The 21,685-nt window shown below is 40.3% G+C and overlaps 1 protein-coding gene across 5 annotated transcripts in view; it reads right to left on the minus strand.

Moving 5' to 3' along the window:
• Positions 1–7,904: 7,904 nt before the first annotated feature.
• Positions 7,905–21,685, minus strand: part of LOC126293632 (F-box/LRR-repeat protein fbxl-1-like) — a 72,361-nt gene continuing 58,580 nt past the window's right edge. For 2 of the 5 annotated variants that reach the window (XR_007552327.1, XR_007552326.1), the window contains exons 8-9: positions 14,854–15,168; positions 10,841–10,927 (exon numbers count right to left, since the gene is read on the minus strand). Coding sequence is in view for 3 of the 5 variants with exons in the window: in XM_049986907.1 (XP_049842864.1) it covers positions 10,681–10,927 (247 nt within the window). In the remaining 2 variants the exon portion in view is untranslated. Of the gene's footprint in view, positions 10,928–14,853; positions 15,169–21,685 lie in introns of all 5 variants that reach the window. The other 3 variants (XM_049986907.1, XM_049986908.1, XM_049986909.1) reach the window with 3 other exon arrangements.

Genomic DNA, 21,685 nt, shown 5'->3' on the forward strand with positions numbered 1-21,685 from the left:
ATATCTGGGGTTTGATTCCTAGTTAGTATTTTTAGATGTCAGTGATCACTTCTTTCACATCTGGGAATGTTTATTAATGCGGTGAGATAATCTGGTAACAAATGTCAAGGTGCAAAACAAACCATTGTAGTATTTTTGTCCATAACATGTAATGGACAAATGCCTCTGTTACATACTAGAGCAATCCCAAAAGTAAAGTATTTTGGATATACAAACAACCATTTATTTTCTATATAAATTATATCAGTTTCAAGGTTTAAGAATAATTTATTTCTCTTTATTATAGCCATTTTGGTTCATTTTTGTAGATGCTGTGGCAGTATTACAATGCCCCTGTCATACTAGTTCACCTCTGTGTCCTTCACAAAGCACTGAACCTCACCTTTCACCTCATCACTAGAGCAGACTTGCCATCCACACACATTTTCCTTCAACATAGGGAACAGGTTGTAGGCACTTGGTCCCAAGACTGAACTATAAGGTGGGCTGATATTGACGTTCCAGCCAAAGTTTTTCAGTAGATCAGCAGTTTGACAGCTGATGTTTGGTCAGATGTTGTCATGGAGAATATTTACACATTTGCTCTTCTCCAGTTTGAATTAACTTTACTTGCCTTTTTTCCCCAGAGTACCTGTCACCATTTATTGTTGTCCCATCAGGCAGAAAGTTGACTAGCAGTACCACCCTCTGGTCCCAAAACTCAGCTGGCATGACTTACCGGCAGATTATGTTTGCTTGAATTTTCATTGCTTGAGCAAAGAGGGCTGCCACCACTCATGGGAATTGTAAAGTGTGATGCTCAGGTTTCATCTCCTGTGATAATCTAGACAAAGACAAGTCTGTGAAAAAATTTGCAGGAAGAATCAACTCACCATTTATGGTCTTCTGTCAGAGTACGTGGTACATATCTTGCACACATGTTCTGATATTTCAACTCTTCCATTAACATCCTGCGGGACCCTTAGGATACAAAATCCAAAGTGTGTCCAGAGTGATCCTCAAATTTAGGCCCATCTCATCAGAAATTGAGAGCCTACCATGCCTTCCTTTGTTGCGAATTTCGGTATGTCCAGCTGTGACCTCTCTGCATTATTTGGAGATGTTTTGACATCTGTGCACAACTGTCCATATGCTTCTGTCAATTTGTGATTAATTTAAACCAGTTTAACACGTTTTTATGTTCAAAGATCAAATGACTCTGTGAACTTCATACTTGTCGGTAGTACTCGACGGAAGCTGCACTCTGAATGGTTGCCAAACTGAGACTGAGCATTTGAGCAAAGCACACGTGTGTTTGCTTGGGAACAGTGAAAGTGCTAATCACAACAGTGTGGCCACCAACTGTATTAACTGTATCTCTGCATCGCCAAAAAACAGGAGACTTTACTTGTGGGGTTTCCCTCATACTAGCATACACAACCATGAAACACTGGTATTTGTGTGATTAAATGCTGCATTAAAACAGATTTTCCCAGTGAGTAACCCAATCTTTTTCAAAAACATTCTCAAATAAAATTTCCTCAGTTTCCTCCCCACATCACAGCACAGAAACAATTTGAGCTTTCGGTGACTTTCTCCGTAGTTATTGTCAGAAGCTGACGGTCATAACTAATCCAATGGAGGTGTTTTACACGTGTAACAGGTACATATAAAAGACCATGACAGATATGACAGGCAGCTCCTGGCGGTCAAAGAAAAGTTGAAATCCAATGGGGAAAGTAAACCTTGGAGACAATATCTAAGGTTTTTGTTATCGTTTTAATTTGTTTGTATATTAGTTTGGAGCAGTTAATGAGAATTTGGATTTTAGGAGTTTTATTTACACTGGCACAGTACAGAAACTGTGCTGTAGTAAGTAAAAGGATGCTGATGTCCGTTAGAGTGGCAACCTCTTTGCAGTCACGTACAGTGTTCTGTCGCCCTGCCCATTTGTAGGGTGTAGATGCTGAAGCTTCATGTGTTCCCTCACCAAAGAGAGCAACTGAGGCACAGGCTGGCCCACCTGGAGCAGGTACCATCTCTGCTGCCATTCATCTTACTCATTAGCTTGTCTCTCAGGGGAAGTTTATTATGCATTGCACCCGGGCTTGTTTCACCCAGTAGGTTCCTCTCTTTCTGAACATTAAATCTAATGGCGTGATTACAGCAATGGCAAGCAGCACATCAAGAGGAATCCTACTAAATACGCCAGTGAGGCATATCGACACACACCTTCGCATTTGCCTCACAGCCAGCACCTGCTCAGCCTATGGGCCTAGACACTCGCAACGTATACTGCAATTGAAACCAACAAGCTGTAGTGATATATACAGTGTGTACAGAGTGGTAGTCCAAACTGCTGCTGTGATATTTTTGCACCTTTTTTTAAATAGTGTGAGTGCCTTCTCGTATCCACTTTCTGTGTGCTTCCTGTAGCACCTGGACTTACTGACAAGGCCTCAGAGATACTTTGTTACTGGCTCCTAGTGTCCCTATCCAACCCCTATTTGCAGGGTCAGATCTCTGTCAAGTCATCCCTTTGAGAACATAAGCCATCCTTTCAGGACACAGTTTACACTCTTCCACTACAGATGTAGGATGTGAAGCATATCATTGCATCTCTGATTATTATAGGCTTGGACCACCAGTAATATGTCATGAGCTCATGCAACCACACCCTGCAGCTGCCGGACTCTATAAGTTCAGCTAGCGCAGGTTTTAGCCCCATGTCCCAGAATATTGGTCTGCAGACCGGTCACTATGGACATCCCTTTTAAACACTTCTGCACTATCAGCCCAGGCCATTGCTGCTTCCTAAGGCTGTCGAACAGAGCTGGCCCCTGTAGGTTATCAAAAGCCCTTGTGATATGTACATACTGGGCTGCTGCTTCATCTACTAGAGCCATTGCTTTGTTTACCATGTCTTCTGTGGACAGTCTTTTTCTTGAAGCCAGTCTGGGCTCATACTGATGATTCTCCTTTGTTGTTCTAGGTGTGAGCACAGCAGCTTTCCTTGTGCCTTCGCGGTAGTATTCAGTAAGCAAATCGATGTGTGTGACTTTGGTATAGCCTCATCTTTTGTTGTTGCCCTTCTTTACAAGAACTTTGTTTGACATTTTATATATATTGGGCACTCAACCCTGTTTCAGGTGTGCATTCAGTGATGTTGTCTGGTATAAGGCTTACGTGTAGTGTGTGAAGAGCCTCCACAATGATCCTATCCGGTCCTGTCGCTTTCTTGTGGTGCATTCTGAGAATGGCCAGTGTGACTTCATGGTCAGAAAATGGTTCCACAGGGTTAGCATAGCTGTCAATAAGCCTTTACTGCAGAACCCTACAGTTGTCATCTTCACGTACCGTGTTGTCTTCAGACAGCAGCATGCCCCGAAGGACCTTCTCAGATTCACCCCAGCCACTGGTATACGAACCGTCCTGTTTCCTTAGGATGTACGAGACAGTAGATCTTATTTAAGATGCTACTCTCTTGTAGGGCGTGACCCACAGGTCTAACTTTAACTCTGTGCTCACAAAATTTTCCCAGCATTCCTCTATTACTGCCATCAGTTTTCACTCAAATGGAGCTTTCACTTCTTTTTATGTGGTGCAAGTCGTACTTACCCTTCATCACCTATCTGGTAGTGTTCACGAGATCTCTTGCTAGTGTACCGAGCGAGGTGGCGCAGTGGTTAGCACACTGGACTCGCATTCGGGAGGACAACGGTTCAAACCTGTCTCCGGCCATCCTGATTTAGGTTTTCTGTGATTTCCCTAAATCACTTCAGGCAAATGCCGGGATGGTTCCTTTGAAAGGGCATGGCCAATTTCCTTCCCACATCCGAGCTTGCACTCCGTCTCTAATGACCTCGTTGCCAATGGGACGTTAAACACTAATCTGCTCCTCCTCCTCCTCCTCCTCCTCCTCCTCCTCCTCTCTTGCTAGTGGTTCTGGGCCACTCCATTCCAAGTGGCCCGACTATCGGTACAGTTCCATCTGCAGTTTGGTGGGTTGCTGCTATCAGTCGCCATGCCTGCACGTGTGTGTTCACTGTTTCTCAGGCCAGTTGGGCCCAACCTTTCTTTGAAGCTATCCTAGTTTGCTTTATGCTGTTTGTATCTCTTTGCATTGTCCATCTCTCCTGACAGAAGTGCTTCCTCTGTGACTGTGGACAGTTTGAAGTTAATCGGGTCATGTTCACCTGAGGTGACCCAGCGTAGTACTCTCCAGTTATGGACCTACTTGTTCCCCTTTCTATGTGTCAAGGTTACATCTAGGTTTCATTTGCCACGGTATGTTTTTGGGAAGTTGAGACACTTTTCCACTGTCAGTCTTAACTCACAAATAACTTCTCGTAGGCTTTCATCTCTCTGGACTGCTCTTCTTCCTGCACACCGGTTGAGCTCATTGTACCACAGCTCAGAACTCACATTGGCATCCATCGTGCACATTGACATTTTGTCATCACAGGTAACTGTGCTGCGTCATTGGTCAACAAATCTGTCTATAGTGTAACAATAGTGAAAGCACATGTTCAGAATGAAGATGTCCGAAAGAACAGATACCATCTTCATATAGATTAGGCGTACTTGCCAATGATCTTCTTGAGTGTGAATGCACTCACATTGCCTGAACTCTTACGGGAATCGGTAAATTGACTGTCATAAGTAATGAGTATAGTGGGCAGGGGCACTACAAATGTTGTGTGTGGACAGTGAGTTGGAAGTGTGGGTTTCTCTGCTTGTGCCAGAGATAAGTCTCTGTAATTGCACTATCCTCTGTGTCCTCAGATAGAGCGTCTGCCATGTAAGCAGGAGATCCTGGGTTCGAGTCCCAGTCGGGGCAACATGTTTTCAACTGTCCCTGTTGATATTTATCAACACCTGTAAGCAGTTAAAGGTCTGGATTTCATTGTAATTTTATGTTCCAAAATTTGTTCTGTCCTCTAGGCTGGGTTAAGTATGACGATGGTAACTTTCTGTTGGCACCACTTGCACTCTTGCTGGCATATATGATATTTTTCCGTTTCTTTCCCACGGTTACTGTAGGCGAAGTATGTCCAAGTCCAATTTATTCACAAGGCATCTTGCCTCTTGCACTGCTGTCTGACTGCCCACAGTTCAATTGTCTATGCTTACTTCAACCTCAACTGCTGCACCTGTATGTTGGTGCCTTGTGGGGTGTTGGACTCGTGCCCGGCTGACTGTTTCTGTGGTAACACCACTCATGCAGCCATTTATATTTCTACTGGCAGAGCTGGGGAGTGCCACTGCAAGGAATATAATGTCTTCGGAGTAATTCATAAGTCGGGCAGCCCGGACCAGGAGATGCTTGTGGCGGCTTTCCCTGGCTTATACAGGGTATGCACATTGATAGCAGTTTGCTGTCCTTTCTATTGGTCCTCAGGTGGCTTCCCTCTCAGCACTGCCCATACACCACTACCGTATCCAGTAGTCTACACCATTTTACTGTGGGTGATGGTGGCTAGTGTTTAACGTCCTGTTGACAACGAGGTCATTAGAGACAGAGGGCAAGCTCGGGTTAGGGAAGGACTGGGAAGGAAATCAGCCATGCCCTTTCAAAGGAACCATCCCTGCATTTGCCTGAAACGATTTAGGAAAATCACGGAAAACCTAATCAGGATGGCTGGAGACGGGATTGAACTGTCATCCTCGCGAATGCGAGTCCAGTGTGCTAACCACTGCACCACCTGGCTCAGTTTTACAGTGGGACTAACATCCTGGCACTGATTGAACTTTTGACAGCACCAAGTGGTCATTTATTGCCATAAATTGGTAAGCCATACATATTTGCTTCTGGTGGAGCAGTGTGCACCTTAATTTATTTCTTGCTTCGGTTATTACTTATGACATACTTGTCATGCCTGGCCATCCTATACTTCGGAATGAAGACCTCGGAGAACTACTCCTCCGATAGTACACTTCCAACCTCATTTTGTGCCTTGACATTGTGTGCAGCTTGTTTGTGCGACTATCCTTTGGGAACTTTCTAGGTTACCAAAAGCAGATTTCTCTTCTGCTGTACTTCACATATCGTGTTTTCACTCAGCAACTTGTGCTGTATAGTTTTTCCCCATCATCTGTAGTTGCTGAATCAACCACCATAGTTTCTCTCTCTCTCTCTCTCTCTCTCTCTCTGTCTATACTGTTCAGACCACTGGTCTTACTAGGTCAGCTCTTTATGAGGGCGTTTTCCCATTTCCAGTCCACTAGACTTGATAAAAAGTGTTGCTGTATCAATCTTTGCACCCTGGATAGCTTCACCCCTGCTTGGGGCTGAAGAGTTTAGGCACCACTGCCACCTGTGTACTTAACGGAACTCTGCTAGTTGCTCTTCTAGTGATCTGACTTCACTTTTTGTAGCCCTTTGCTCTATTGGCCATTCACTGAGGTGTCATAATTCCCACTTTAAATCCAGTACACCTGACAGGGAGATCTTGTCAGCAACAGGATGTGACTCTTCCACAAAATACATAACCTCCTCTGACTTTTATTTTTCTTTCTTAGGCAGTGCACAGTCTCCTCTCTCACTCCTTTCTGTATTATCATCACCAAATGCAGATTCCCTCTCACACAGGGAGCTGCCCTCTACTTCCTCTGCTTGTGCTCTCAACTGTGGCTTAGCATTTTTTTAGATCCTAGCAGAGATGAGAATGATGAGTATTCAATCAATGCATTTCCAAATATGGACAGATGTGGAGACTGCAGAGGTAAAATTCATGAAGAAAAAATGAATTTTGTTAGGTAACACATTGATTCTTTATCAGAATATGTAAAACATATGATGTTAAAATATTGCACCAGTGGAAATGATTGTATATTAATCTATTTTTTAATACAGAGGTCAATATTACAGTGATGTGTGTGAGGTTTGTGATAGTGTTGAAGATAAGGAAGTACATAATCTACTGTGTGTCACTGTGCCAAGATAAGGCAACTAGTTCATACAATATGTTGAAACAGAGTACTTACCAAGTAAACAGGCAGATAATGACCCTTGCATTCCAGTATTTTATTTACAGCTGGCTCTGCCTACTCCGACTTTAAGTACAGAGGCTGTATTTTACATTAGAAAACTATGGATGTATAATTTAGGCATGTGTAGGTGTTAAGCTAATGTAATTTACACACGTGTCTGAAGTGAGAGTGTAACATAGCAAGGTAGTGATGAAATAGTAACCTACCTATCAGAAGAAAGAATGGAAATTGCACATGGAAAAAAGAAGATGATAAAGTATTCAGACTCCTACCCTGGACAAAATAAAAACACTTGCTTCATTACCCTTTGCATTAGTTCAGTCTGGACTATATGAGGAGGTAACTCACAAATTTTTAGTTCCTAACCACACTTTTCTGCCATGTAATGTTGACTTAGGTCAGATCAGAAAAGTGAAGAGGGAAACTGTTTGTTTTCTCAGCTGATGGTCGGTGTCAAGTTATACAGAAGCTGAGGATAGCTAAATCTCTTCTAGTCTGTATAATCATTGCTGAGAATGTAAGAACCTTTGAAGAGTGTTAATGACATCACTACCAAACAAAAACATGACATATATCGTAACAGCATACATTTTAGAAATTTTACAATGATGAAGTTTTCAACAGGTTGCTGGGGACTGTTGTTCGTCGGACTCTTGAGCGGCCACCATTTTCTCCAAGTCATGGCAAGGAAACTTCAGTCTGTCATTTCCCCAAGTTTGCAGATCCATTACAAAATTTAGTGTTCCAGTGTGTAGGTGGATGACAATTATCAACCTTGAAACACAGAGACTTAACAGAACTGTTAAATTTCATGCCTGAAGTGTACAGACACTTTTGTCTGAAACTAAAGTCATAGAAAATGCTTCATGAAAAGATGATAAAAAGGACTTCGAAGTCTTGGAATACATCATAATTGTGTATGTGGTGCATATAGTATCTCTTCTTTATATTATGGTTCTGGTTTGACATTAATTACAAACTTTACAACTGTCATAGGACACATTATCACTAGCCTACATAACAAACTTTCATTAATTAATATTAACAATGAATATAATTGTCCCAAATAATTTAATATTTCATAACAAAGTGGGTACATTATGTTTTTCAACAGAAAATATAGAATGTTGAGATTTAATTAAAAAACTGACGCAACACGAGCAGGACCCGTGCACTGAGTGTTCCACTCAAACTTCATTATGTATATAAATATAGTTCATCCATCTTGAGAATTTTTATGTATGAGGGGCGTTTGAAATGTCTGGGGGAAAAAAAAAAATAAATAAAATAAAAAAAAACTTACGTGTTTGGGGTAAGCCTTTTTTATTTTTTGACATAGTCTCCTTTTAGACTTATACACTTCATCCAATGCTGTTCTAATTTGTTGATCCCTTCCAATAATAGGAATTGTCCAAGACAGCAAAATAGCTATTAGTTGCTGCAATCACCTCCTCGTTTCAATAAAATCTTTGTCCCGCCAGACATGTCTTCAAATTGGGGAACAAACAGAAGCCCAAGGGAACCAAGTCTGGAGAATAGGGAGGATGTGAAATGAGTTGGAATCCTATTTCCATTAATTCTGCGACCACAACTGCTGAGGTGTGTGCTGGTGCACTGTAGTGATAGAAAACGACTTTTTTGCAGTCCAATCGCTAGCATTTTTCTTGCAACTCGGTTTTGAATAATATTCAGCTGTAATAGTTTTACCCTTTTCCAGATAATCGATGAGGATTATCCCTTGCCAATCCCAAAAGACAGGCACCATAACCTTTCTGGCCGAAGGAATAGTCTTCGCCTTTTTTGGTGCAGATTCTCCCTTGGTAACCCATTGTTTAGATCGTTGTTTGGTCTCAGGAGTATGGTAATGTATCCTTGTTTCATCCACAGTGTTAAATGATGCTTAAAGTAATGCAGGTTCTTCCTGAACAGCTGCGAACCATCCTTGCAACACTTCACACGATTCCGTTTTTGGTCAAGTGTGAGCAGTCACAGAATCCATCTTGCGAATAGCTTTCTCATGTCCAAATGTTTATGCAAAATGTTATGTACCTGTTCGAGATGCACAGCACTAGCAGTCTCACACACCTTAACTCTTCTGTCATCCATTGATTTTATCAATGATTTCCGGATTCGTAACCTCCACGGGGCATCCAGAATGTTCAGCATCACTTGTGCCCATATGGCGACGGAAGGTGCAGAGTCACCGTAATGTTTATCAAGCTTCTCTTTAGCCTCCTGAGGCATTTTGCCTTTCATAAAGTAATGTTTAATCACCACACAAAATTCTTTTTCGTCCATTTTTTGACAATCACTCAACTTCCTTGATTCACATGAATGCCAAACACAAAGAAATAGACCAATATGGTTGAAACTTCGTATGCGTTCTTTCCAAAGATGCTACTCACTAAACATGACCTCGATAGCACCAGTGGTGCCATCTCTCAGACTTTGCATGGACTTTTCAAATGACCCTTGTAGATACTGGCAAGACAGCAGTTCCGGGAATTCCAAGACTGTATCAAAATCTCCACAGTAGTGGGCTTCAGTTCATACAAGTAGATGTAAAAGATTTAATATAATGATTTTATTTACTTACCAAAACATGACTAAAACTTGCATTTTATGTTTGTATGTAGGACTGTTCTAAAGTGGCCTTATCTTTTGACTGAATGAACTTAGAAGCTTAAATTTTTTACACTGCCAAGGGACCACAGGTCTTGGTAAGTGACAAATTTGAATTTGATATGCCAACCTCTTCAAGAGATAAAGGGTTCTGGACAGCAGTTGGACAGACACAGACACCAAGGCAATTCTCCCAGGCTCTGCTTTTACCGATTGAAGCACGGAACCTTAAAAACAGTTCAGACCTATGAGAGTGGTGATTTACTTACAAATTTGATTTTCATAAACATCTATTCTTCTCAAAACTTTGTTTTTGTGTTTTGGGCTCTTATCATTCTCAGTGCCTCATTCCATTCAATTAAAACATCACATATGGTTGGGTTGTCTTGCCCGTTTTAGGCTTACAACAGGGAGGTGATGTTTCTGTCCATGGTTCACTAGAACTTTCTTCTTTGGCACAGGTACGTAAACAAAAAAAATTCAAAAAACTGGAACATCCCATAAACAGCACACACAAAAACACAACAAGGCTGACAATGAAATCTGGTAGTAAGGCTAATAATGCAAAACAACAATACATGACAAATATTTACAACAAAAACAAATAAGCTAATGTACCTTTTTTTTTTTTTTTTTTTTTTTTTTTTGAACGCTATATGAAAGGGTCATTTTACAACTCTCATTTACTAAGATCACATTAATGCACTGAATTTAAAATTATTTTTTTATTTATAAGGTTAAAAATTGAAGATGGGACTTCCATTGTAATTACAGTGGAAGCTCAAACAACAGTGATGTACATGAATTAATCTGCAACAACACATTTCCTAAATGATTTACAATTACCTTTCTTCAGAAGAGTTTTTGCCACTGTTAGCATGACTTTACAGAAAAGCCAATGTAATCACAATGTTACAGAAATACATGACTAGTTTCACAGCATTCGGCAGTCCACTATGACATATGTTCCAGTAATGACAGTTGGGGAGTATCAAATTCTGGTCGAGTTACACAGTTCCAACTGAAATGCTACCAGTATTGAGAGTTGTAGTTCCCTATAAATATCACATCACTTTTGTACATCCTCTAGGAAGATAAGAGATTTACCACTTTCATCCCACATAATGTTATCACTGTCACTATCAATGTTACTGCTATTGTCACAATCACAGTCTTTGTCAATCTCCATACTGTTGCCCCACTCTCAAGTTCCTCTGTGCCTACAGTATGTTCCTCTACTTCAGCTTTGCCATGGATTTCAAGATTGGGCATCCACTCGGCCAGCCCATCTGTAGCTTTAAGGTCTCCTCGACACCAGGCAATACTCAGGTCCCTGCGATGAGAATGAAATCATTGGTGTAGTACATGCTAATGTAAAAACAAAAACTACATGTGAACTTTAAGAGACTACAGTTCTGTAGGATGTACCATAACGCCAATATTATCTGTAGGGACAGCACTGGAGGTCAAATTTGCTCTTAAACTGGTTTAAAAAAATTGTCTAAATCATTATATTTTATTAATGACTAGTTTCAACTTCATGTAGAACTTGGTGTCAATAAAAAGAACACTGTAAGAAAAAGAATACTAGTGTTACGGAAGGATTGGCAAGTATGGTGTCAGAGGAAAGTACAAAGAAGTAGCGATGTAGCATTTTCCCATCTGGCTGCTGCAGGCAACTCCTCTATGCTTGTGTAGCAATACAAAAGTGAACTGCTGACTAGTACCTACAGGGCCATGGGTTCAATAGTGTGCAAATTTTGTGCCAAAAATGGTTTAAGTCAGCCCCAGCCAATAGTAATTGCTTTACAAAATGTGAGATGTTAATGTTACATGAAATTATCAAAATAAGCTATTATAAACTAGTTACGGACATATAAGTAGGTAAATAGTTACAGTGCAGACAAGTACTCTTTCTTATGTTAAAACAAGTGAGCTTACAGATATCAAGCATCAGTACGAGTTACAATTGCATTGCTCTTAATAGTTTGTAGTCAATAAGAAAACAGAACAAAAGAAAAAAATTATTTTTATATGCTTGATGGTATAACATGACACAATGCCTTCGTAGCTTGCACCAATGCCACAAGGTGACACATCATTCTCTTTCAATCTGGAAGCCCTTTAATTTTAACATAAAAAACTACATGTCTGATCTGTAATTATTCAACACTGGAAAATCCAGGATGGAATGTAACAGTATTATGAGAAGGAAAGTTCCTATTCACCATATAGCAAAGATGCTGAGTTGCAGATAGGCAAAACAAAAGCTTTCGGCCTTCATCAACAAAACACCACACACACACACACACACACACACACACACACACACACACACACACAAAACTGCAGTCTCAGGCAGTGTGGTTTCAGTTGCCTGAGACTGCAGGGGTGTGTGTGTGTGTGTGTGTGTGTGTGTGTGTGTGTTGTTGATGAAGGCCAATGGCTGAAAGCTTTAAATGTGAAAGTCTTTTTGTTGTGCCTATCTGCGGCTCAGCATCTCTATCATATCGTGAGTAGCAACTTTCCTTCTCATAATATTGTAACTATTTACCTATTTATTCAGGGTGAACATTAATAAAACCCACAAGCTGCAGGGGTGGATTGCTAATGATAAGTAGAGCAAGAAAGGTCCTATGAACATGTATCCAGAAATGGACAGTTTGCGTGCAACAACAAAAAATTGTCCAGGAACACAGCAAAGAACTGCATCACATCCATGTCACAACAGATGTTCAAAGTGGCCTCTGTGGAATTGCAGGTGACAGGGTCATGTTAGATACATGTAACTGTACTTTGGCTTACACCCTGTAAGCAGACCAATTGTCTGGAGCTTGAACTCGGGTTTGTTTCAATATCCTGTAGGATCCAGACCTCCAGATCTGATGAATGTGCACTGTGGCACCACACTGCATATTCATATGTCTGAAAAGGCCCGCAATCACATAAAACACCCAAAGATGGCTTGAACCGTTGTGTGATGTGGTTGGTGTCTGTTTTTTTTTTATTTATTAATGTGCACCCTGTATATCAGCCTGTTTACAATAACATGTTGTTGTTGTTGTTGTGGTCTTCAGTCCTGTGCAAGCTTCTTCATCTCCCAGTACCTACTGCAGTCTACATCCTTCTGAATCTGCTTGGTGTGTTCATCTCTTGGTCTCCCTCTATGATTTTTACCCTCCACACTGCCCTCCAGTACTAAATTGGTGATCCCTTGATACCTCAGAACATGTCCTACCAACCGATCCCTTCTTCTACTCAAATTGTGCCACAAACTCCTTTTCTCCCCAATCCTATTCAATACCTCCTCATCAGTTATGTGATCTAGCCATCTAATCTTCAGCATTCTTCTGTAGCACCACATTTCCAAAGCTTCTATTCTGTTCTTGTCTAAACTGTTTATTGTCCATGTTTCACTTCCACACATGGCTACACTCCATACAAATACTTTCAGAAACTACTTCCTGACACTTAAATCTATACTTGATGTTAACAAATTTCTCTTCTTCAGAAACGCTTTCCTTGCCATTGCCAGTCTACATTTTATATCCTCTCTACTTCGACCATCATCAGTTATTTTACTTCCTAAATAGCAAAACTCCTTTACTACTTTGTGTCTCATTTCCTAATCTAATACCCTCAACATCACCTGACTTAATTCGACTACATTCCATTATCTTTGTTTTGCTTTTGTTGGTGTTCATCTTATATTTTCCTTTCAAGACACTGTCCATTCCGTTCAACTGCTCTGCCAAGTCATTTGCTGTCTCTGACAGAATTACAGTGTCACTGGCGAACCTCTTCTCCATGGATTTTAATGCCTACTCCGAACTTTTCTTTTGTTACCTTTATTGCTTGCTCAATATACAGATTGAATAGCATCGGGGAGAGGCTACAACCCTGTCTCACTCCCTTCCCAACCACTGCTTCCCTTTCATACCCTCGACTCCTATAACTGCCATCTGCTTTCTATACAAATTGTGAATACCCTTTCACTCCCTGTATTTTACCACTGTCACCTTCCGAATTTGAAAAAGAGTATACCAGTCAATATTGTCAAAAGCTTTCTCTAAGTCTACAAATGCTGGAACTGTAGGTTTGCCTTTCCTTAATCTTTCTTCTAAGATAAGTCGTAGGGTCAGTATTGCCTCACGTGTTCCAACATTTCTATGGAATCCAAACTGATCTTCCCCGAGGTCAGCTTCTACCAGCTTTTCCATTCGTCTGTAAAGAATTCATGTTAGTATTTTGCAGCTGTGACTTATTAAACTGGTAGTTTGGTAATTTTCACATCTGTCAGCACCTGCTTTCTTTGGGATTGGAATTATTATATTCTTCTTGAAGTATGAGGGAATTTCGCCTGTCTCATACATCTTGCTCACCAGATGGTACAGTTTTGTCAGTAATGGCTCTCACTAGGCCGTCAGTAGTTCTAATGGAATGTTGTCTACTCCAGGGGCCTTGTTTTGACTCAGGTCTTTCAGTGCTCTGTCAAACTCTTCACGCAGTATCGTATCTCCCATTTCATCTTCATCTACATCCTCTTCCATTTCCATAATATTGTCCTCAAGAACATCACCCCTGTATAGACCCTCTATATTCCTTCCACCTTTCTGCTTTCCCTTCTTTGCTTAGAACTGGGTTTCCATCTGAGCTCTTGATATTCACACAAGTGGTTCTCTTTTCTCCAAAGGTCTCTTTAATTTTCCTGTCGGCTGTATCTATCTTACCCCTAGCGAGATAAGCCTCTACATCCTTACATTTGTCTTCTAGCCATCCCTGCTTAGCCATTTGCACTTCTTGTCGATCTCATTTTTGAGACGTTTGTATTCATTTTTGCCTGCTTCACTTACTGAATTTTTGTATTTTCTCCTTTCATCAATTAAATTGAGTATTTTGTTAATTTCACATATCTCTTGTTTTTTGAAGCATTTATCATTGGCTGGAGCTGATTAATCCATTTTTGGCACAAAATTTGCACACCTTTGAACCCGTGGCTCTGCAGCCATCAGTCAGCAGTTTAAGATTGTGTTCTGCCATGAGCATCTGAAGAGCTGCAGCAGCAGTCAGTTGGTAAACGCTATATCACTACTCCATTACACTTTCCTCTGACACCATTCTCACCAAACCTACCGTAACTTCGCCATTCTTCTTCTTACAGTGCTCTTTTTCTGAAGACGACTCCTACGTGTAGTTGAAAATGGCCATTAATAAAATGTAACTATTATATAGATGGCCATTTTAACACAGTTGTCTCACCATATTGCTGTTACTCCTGTGGACCATCTTGTCCAAATTTTTGCTCTAGAATGCAGTTGATGCTGGCCATTCATTTGCATGTACAGCTGACTACTTGTAATTCCCGGGTAACAGGCTGCACCAAATTTACAGCAGAGCTGGTACGTGACCACACATTGCCCAGACTGTGATACGGTAGGATATCCTGACATCTGTCGGATTAATGCTCGTAGATGCCCAAGTTCGACTGGAATGAGTGTAGTCGTAATTATGTTTAGTCTTCGTGACTACTTATAACACACCGATGATAGCTGCACTATCAACTGAAATCTAGATCTGCAATGCATAAAAAAGAAGAGGATGTTATGACCAATGCTGAGCTAGACAAAAAAACTCATTTCTGACAAGATAATAGAACAAGTAAAATGATTTGACTATCTTCGAAATCAAACAAGCTATCTAGAAGTTCAAGATGCAAAAAAGAAAAAAAAAGCTAAATTCCAATAACTGTATGGCAGTATAAAACGAATTTTAAAAAAGAAGGCAAGGAAAGAAAATATAAATTTTGTAAAAGTCAATTCTTGCATTTCTTTATGGCATTGTGACTTGAACACTAAGCAAATGACAGAAGTGTCTGAAATGAGATTCCCAAGGCTTATGAAAGGATGTATAAAATCACACAGAATAAAAAAACAGAGTTAAAAGTTTACTCAATGAAAGATATAATAAATGAATATACACTGAGTCATGTGATAGCAATATACACTCAAATCCCATGCCACTTTCCTCGACGTTGACCTCCATTTGTCCAATGGCTAGCTTCACACATCCGTCCATATCAAACCCACTAACAAGCAACAGTACATCCATTATGACAGCTGCCACCCATTCCATATCAAATGGTCGCTTTACCCACCAGGCCTCAACGTCCGCTAATTTCAAGTTGCCGCCGCTCATACCTCACCTGTCATTCAACAACACCTTTGCCTCTGTTCTTCCGCCTCCACTGATGTCTCTGCCCAACCTCTGCATTTATATATGTTTGCCTGTGTCTGTGTATGTGCGGATGGATATATATATATATGTGTGTGTGTGTGTGTGTGTGTGTGTGTGTGTGTGTGTGCGCGCGCGCGCACAAGCGTATACCTGTCCTTTTTTCCCCCCTAAGGTAAGTCTCCCTTAAAACCCACATCCTTTCGTCTTTCCCTCTCCTTCCCTCTTTCCTGATGAAGCAACCTTGGGTTGCGAAAGCTTGAAATTTGTGTGTGTGTTTTTTATTGTCTCTATCAACATACCAACGCTTTCTATATATATATATATAACAGAGATGCTTTAACTTACCAAACGAGAAAGCGCTGGTATGTTGATAGACACAATAAAATAAAATAAAAAAACACACACACATTCAAGCTTTTGCAACCCAAGGTTGCTTCATCAGGAAAGAGGGAAAGATGAAAGGATGTGGTTTTAAGGGAGAGGGTAAGGAGTCATTCCAATCCGGGGAGCGGAAAGACTTACCTTAGGGGGGAAAAAGGACAGGTATGCGCGCGCGCACACTCACACACACATATCCGCACATATGCAGACACAGGCAGACGTGAAAATGCAGAGGTTGGGCAGAGGTGTCAGCTGAGGAATGTTTCTCTCTATTATGTTTCCCTAATGGCAACAGTATGTATTGCTCGCACAAGGTATAAAACGGCAGTGCATTGGTGGAGCAATCATTTGTACTCAGATGATTCATGTAAGAAGGTTTCCTACGTGATTATGGCCTCACGGCGGGAATTTTGACTTTGAATGTGGAATGGTAGTTGGAGATAGACGTGTGGGACTTTCAATTTTGGAGATCATTACAGAATTCAATATTCTGAGATCCACAGTGTTAAGAACATGCTGAGAAAACCACACTTCAGGCGTTACCTCTAACCATGGACAAAGCAAAGGCTGCACACATGGGAAACTTAGGAAAACATCTTTGCAACACAGTGTGACTACTTCTAAGAGGCATATGTTGCATATTTTTATTAGCAGGATCTTATCACATGCTTTAGTTCCAACTTTTTATTTTTCTGCCAAAGAAATAACTCTTATTACTTAATTAAATAAGTGTATTACATAGTGTAAATACAGTGGGTAAAAGTACAAAACACTGCCCATACAGACTTTTAACATGATGTTAATAACTTTACACACATTTCAATCTTAGAATATGTAATGTATCTGGAACTGCGATTTCTGATACAGTCCAACATATGGAGTGACACACACTAAAATCTGTTACTTTATCAAGTTCATAACAGAAAAAACATTTGCACAGGGGTTGAACCAAAATTTGAAATAACCTAAGTGGATTGTCTGTACAATCAAGGATATTGCTCTTGGGGTGTCATTCTATAGAAGTTTTAAATTCCTGGATTGGACAAGCAGGACATTGAGCTGGGTGCTGTACATCTATGAGCTCAAGTTGGGAGTAATCAGGTACATTGGCAGCCAAAAGTGAAACAAACAAATCGAAATCAGTTACAGTTGTGCAGTCTTGGAATCTCTTTCAGAATTCATGATAAACTGTTGCTATTACTAAAATATAGTCAGTCATGGTTGGTCCACATATAACCATTCAGAGTTCAGGAAACGTTCCGTGTCATGAATTTGAAGCTGATTTTTCCATGAAATTAATTTTTGTTCTAATGGCTCAATCGTGTCTGCCATATCTGTTACCAAATAGTCAGCTCCACTCCCCCCAACACCTCAAAAAAAAAAAAAAAAAAAAAAAAAAAAAAAACAAACCAATGAACACACCCGTCAACTCCTATCCCAAATCAAAGTCCTCAATCTTTCCTCTCCCACATCCACACCGGCTGTACATAGCATCCAGCATCCTCCTACAGGCCAACCGCAAATTAGAACAACATGCCACCCTCCACCTCAAAAAACTATCCAATCTCCTGGTTTCCCACCTCCGGAAAGGCAACTCACTCACCCTCCACAACCTTTCCAACAAACCTCAACCTCCTCTCATTGCACACAGACCCAGTCTCTCCCATCTACTCAATCTCCCACTTCCAGCTCCACTCCCCCCAACACCTCAAATAGTTATACAGTTGCATTAAGACCTTTAATGAATTCAAATTATTTGTTTATTTGTTAGTGTCGACTATAAAACATTTTGTCACCACTACCCACCGTTACCTGTAAAAACTATTTTGAAAAAGAATGTGAGGAAAGAATATCTAAATTTACTGAAATGTCAATTTTTGTGCTTCTGTATGGCATCTGACTTGAACACTTAGCAAATTACAAGAGGGGTCTGAAATGACGTTCCCAAGATTTGTGGAATGATGTATAAAATTACATAAAATAAGAATATAGAACTAAAAATTGATTCAATGAAAGATAAAGATGAGGAGACAAAAGCCATAACACAGGAATAAGCACATATACAGATGGTGGTAGTATTGCGTACACTAGGTATAAAAAGGCAGTGTACTGGCAGAGTTGTCATTTGTACTCTAGTGATTCATGTCAAAAGGTTTCCGACACGATTGTGGCAATACGATGGGAGTTAACAGACCTCAAATGTGAAATGGTAGTTGGAGCTAAATGCTTAGGTCATTCCAAATAGGATATCATTAGGGAATTTAATATTCCGAGATCCAAGCAGTCAGGAGTGCGCCGAGAATTCGGGCATTACCTCTCACTATGGACGAGACAGTGGCCAACAGCCTTCACTTAACAACCGAGAGCCGTGGCATTTGCGTAGTGTTACCATTGCTAAAAGACAACCAACACTGCATAAAAATAACTGTAGAAACCAAAGTGAGATGTATGATAAATGTATGTGTTATGGCAGAGTGGTGAAATTTGGCTGTAATGTGCTCTGGCAGTAGACAAGAGACACAAATGCCTTTGCTGACAATACACCACCTGCAGTGCCTTTCCTGGGCTCGTGACCATATCGATTGGATCCTAGATGACTGGAAAACCATGGCCTGGTCAGATAAGCCCCAGTTTTAATTGGTAAGACCTAATGGTAGAGTTCGAGGGTGGCACAGACCCCATGAAGCCGTGGACCCAAGTTGTCAACAAGACAATGTAGAAACTGGTGATCGCTCCATGTTGGCTGTGTTTACATGTAATGGACAAGGTTCTCTGATCCAACTGAACTGATCATTGGTTGGAAATGGTTATATTCAGCTTCTTGGAGATCATTTGCAGCCATTCATGGATTTTTCATTCTCAAACAACAGTGGAATTTTTAAGAGTGACAATGCACCATGTCACCGGACCACAATTGTTTGCAACTGGTTTGGAGAACATTCTTGACATCGCATCAAAAATGTATGGCACATAAACGAGGGCTCAGTTAGTGCACAAAATCCTGCATTTGCAACACTTTAGCAATTACGGAAGGCTATAGTATCAACACGGCTCTGTAACTCTGCAGGGGAAGTGCACAGTTAAGTGGAAGGCCATTGCAAGCTCATGAAATACACAGAACATGAAAAAGGAGGTGTTGGAAGAGCCAAGAAAAAAATAGTATGAATAAGGTTGAGGAGACTGTTAAGCTACTACAAGCGGGTTGTTTTAAGTTGACGGATATGGCGTATAGACGTTTATTCCCAGAGAGGAACCCAAAAGTGGGACTGTGTACCTCGAAGCATTCATTTCCAAAGCAGTTCCTGTTCTGGGCACACTGTGGTGTGGCAACCAAAATGCACGTTTTCTGTTTTATTGGTGAAAATCTGAAAGCCACGACAGAGTACCTAAGGAAACGATTCTGTACAGCTCTTTGATGTCGACAGTCTGCTAAAGCCACAAACTGAGAGTTGTACCGTATGAAAAATTCTTCAACACAGAAATCAGGAGTAACCACTGACCCACAGATTTCTGTTAAGTCTATTAATGGCTATAAATAAAAGTATGACACCCAATAGCAAGCTCTACCTGACACTGTTTTCCTCAGTAGAAATCAGGAAAGAGCATCTGAAACTCTAGCCGTAGAGTGTGGCCACAATACGGCTGGGAATAGCCGAAAGGAATAGCCGACATCTTGAAAGTAGGTTACAAGATGAACTTCACAATAACAGTAAAACAAGGATAATGGCGTGTAGTCAAATTGAATCAAGTGATGTTGAGAGAATAATGTTAGTAAATGAGACAATAAAAGTAGTATATGGGCTTTGCTATTTGGGCAGCAAAATAATTGACTTGTGACCAAAGTGGAGAGCATATAAAGTGCATTTTTGCAAACTGTAAACTGAATGAAATTTAAGTGCTAGGAAGTCTTCTCTGAAAGTATTTGTCTTGAGTGTAGCTTTGTACATAAGTGAAACTTGGACACGAAAACAGTTCAACAAAGAAGAAAGAGTAACTTTTGAAGTAAAATGTTGTTCTAGATGGGATAAATCCAATACCTAACGAGGAGATACTGAATGAAATTATGGAAAAATGAAATTTATGCGACAATCTGACTAAAAAAAGGATTTAGTTGATAGGTCACTCCCTAAAGTTCCAAGGAATTGCCAGTTTGGTATTAGGGTGAAATGTAAGAGGTAAACATCACACACGGGCACAGAGACTGAAATAGATGGTTGGTGAAAGCCTACCGGACTGCCATTTCCAGCTGGACCGGGTGATCAGTTGTGGATCAGCCGTTCAAGACATCACACTGATAGCTGAACAAAAATTTTCATAATGCGCAGATTACCATCATCTCAAGTAATTTGCATAGCATATTAGTGAGACTGGTTAGCCTACAGCTGTCATTGGAAGCTGAGGTTTTGTCTGGCTTAGAAATTGGGATGATTGCATGTCCTGCTACTGCAAGGGGAATTCTTCTCTAAGCCAGACTTGATTGGTAACTATCAGCAGGTAGTGTTTACGTCTACATCCAGGTGTTGGATCGAGCTCTAGAGCCGTATCGTGGAACAAGTCGAGGTCGCTGTGCAATAAACTTAGAGTATTATTATTATTATTATTATTATTATTATTATTATTATTATTATTTATTCTTTCTCTTCTCAGATGTTGTGTCTGGTCAAAAATGGAAAGTTACGTGGACCTTGATCAAGGGTGACTTCCTTTTAACTATTCGGTATATGTTATATTGCATTTAGGAATTTTCGGGTAATTGAACATGTATCAATAATTACAGAGATCTGTAGTTGTATATATACGTTTGGATGTCGCTGTATTGCGTTGATGTACTGGTGGATATTGTGTGGTATGACTCCTGTAGTTGATAGTATAATCAGTATAATGTCAACTTTATCCTGATGCCACATATCTTTGACTTCCTCAGCCAGTTGGATGTATATTTCAATTTTTTCTCCTGTTTTCTTCTGTATATTTGTTGTATTTGGTATGGATATTTTGATTAGTTGTGTTAATTTCTTCTTTTATTGCTGAGTATCATGTCAGGTTTGTTACGTGGTGTTGTTTTATCTGTTATAATGGTTCTGTTACAGTATAATTTGTATTCATCATTCTCCAGTACATTTTGTGGTGCATACTTGTATGTGGGTACTTCATGCTTTATTAGTTTATGTTGTATGGCAGGTTGTTGATGCATTATTTTTTGCTACATTGTCATGTCGTCTGGGGTATTCTGTATTTGCTAGTATTGTACATCCGCTTGTGATGTGATCTACTGTTTCTATTTGTTGTTTGCAAAGTCTGCAATTATCTGTTGTGGTATTGGGATCTTTAATAACATGCTTGCTGTAATATCTGGTGTTTATTGTTAGATCCTGTATTGCAATCATGAATCCTTCCGTCTCATTGTATATATTGCCATTTGTTAGCCATGTGCTGGATGCGTCTTGATTGATGTGTGGCTGTGTTAGATGATATG

This window comes from Schistocerca gregaria, chromosome 10 (assembly GCF_023897955.1).
Source record: "Schistocerca gregaria isolate iqSchGreg1 chromosome 10, iqSchGreg1.2, whole genome shotgun sequence".
Taxonomy (NCBI): Eukaryota; Metazoa; Arthropoda; class Insecta; order Orthoptera; family Acrididae; genus Schistocerca; species Schistocerca gregaria.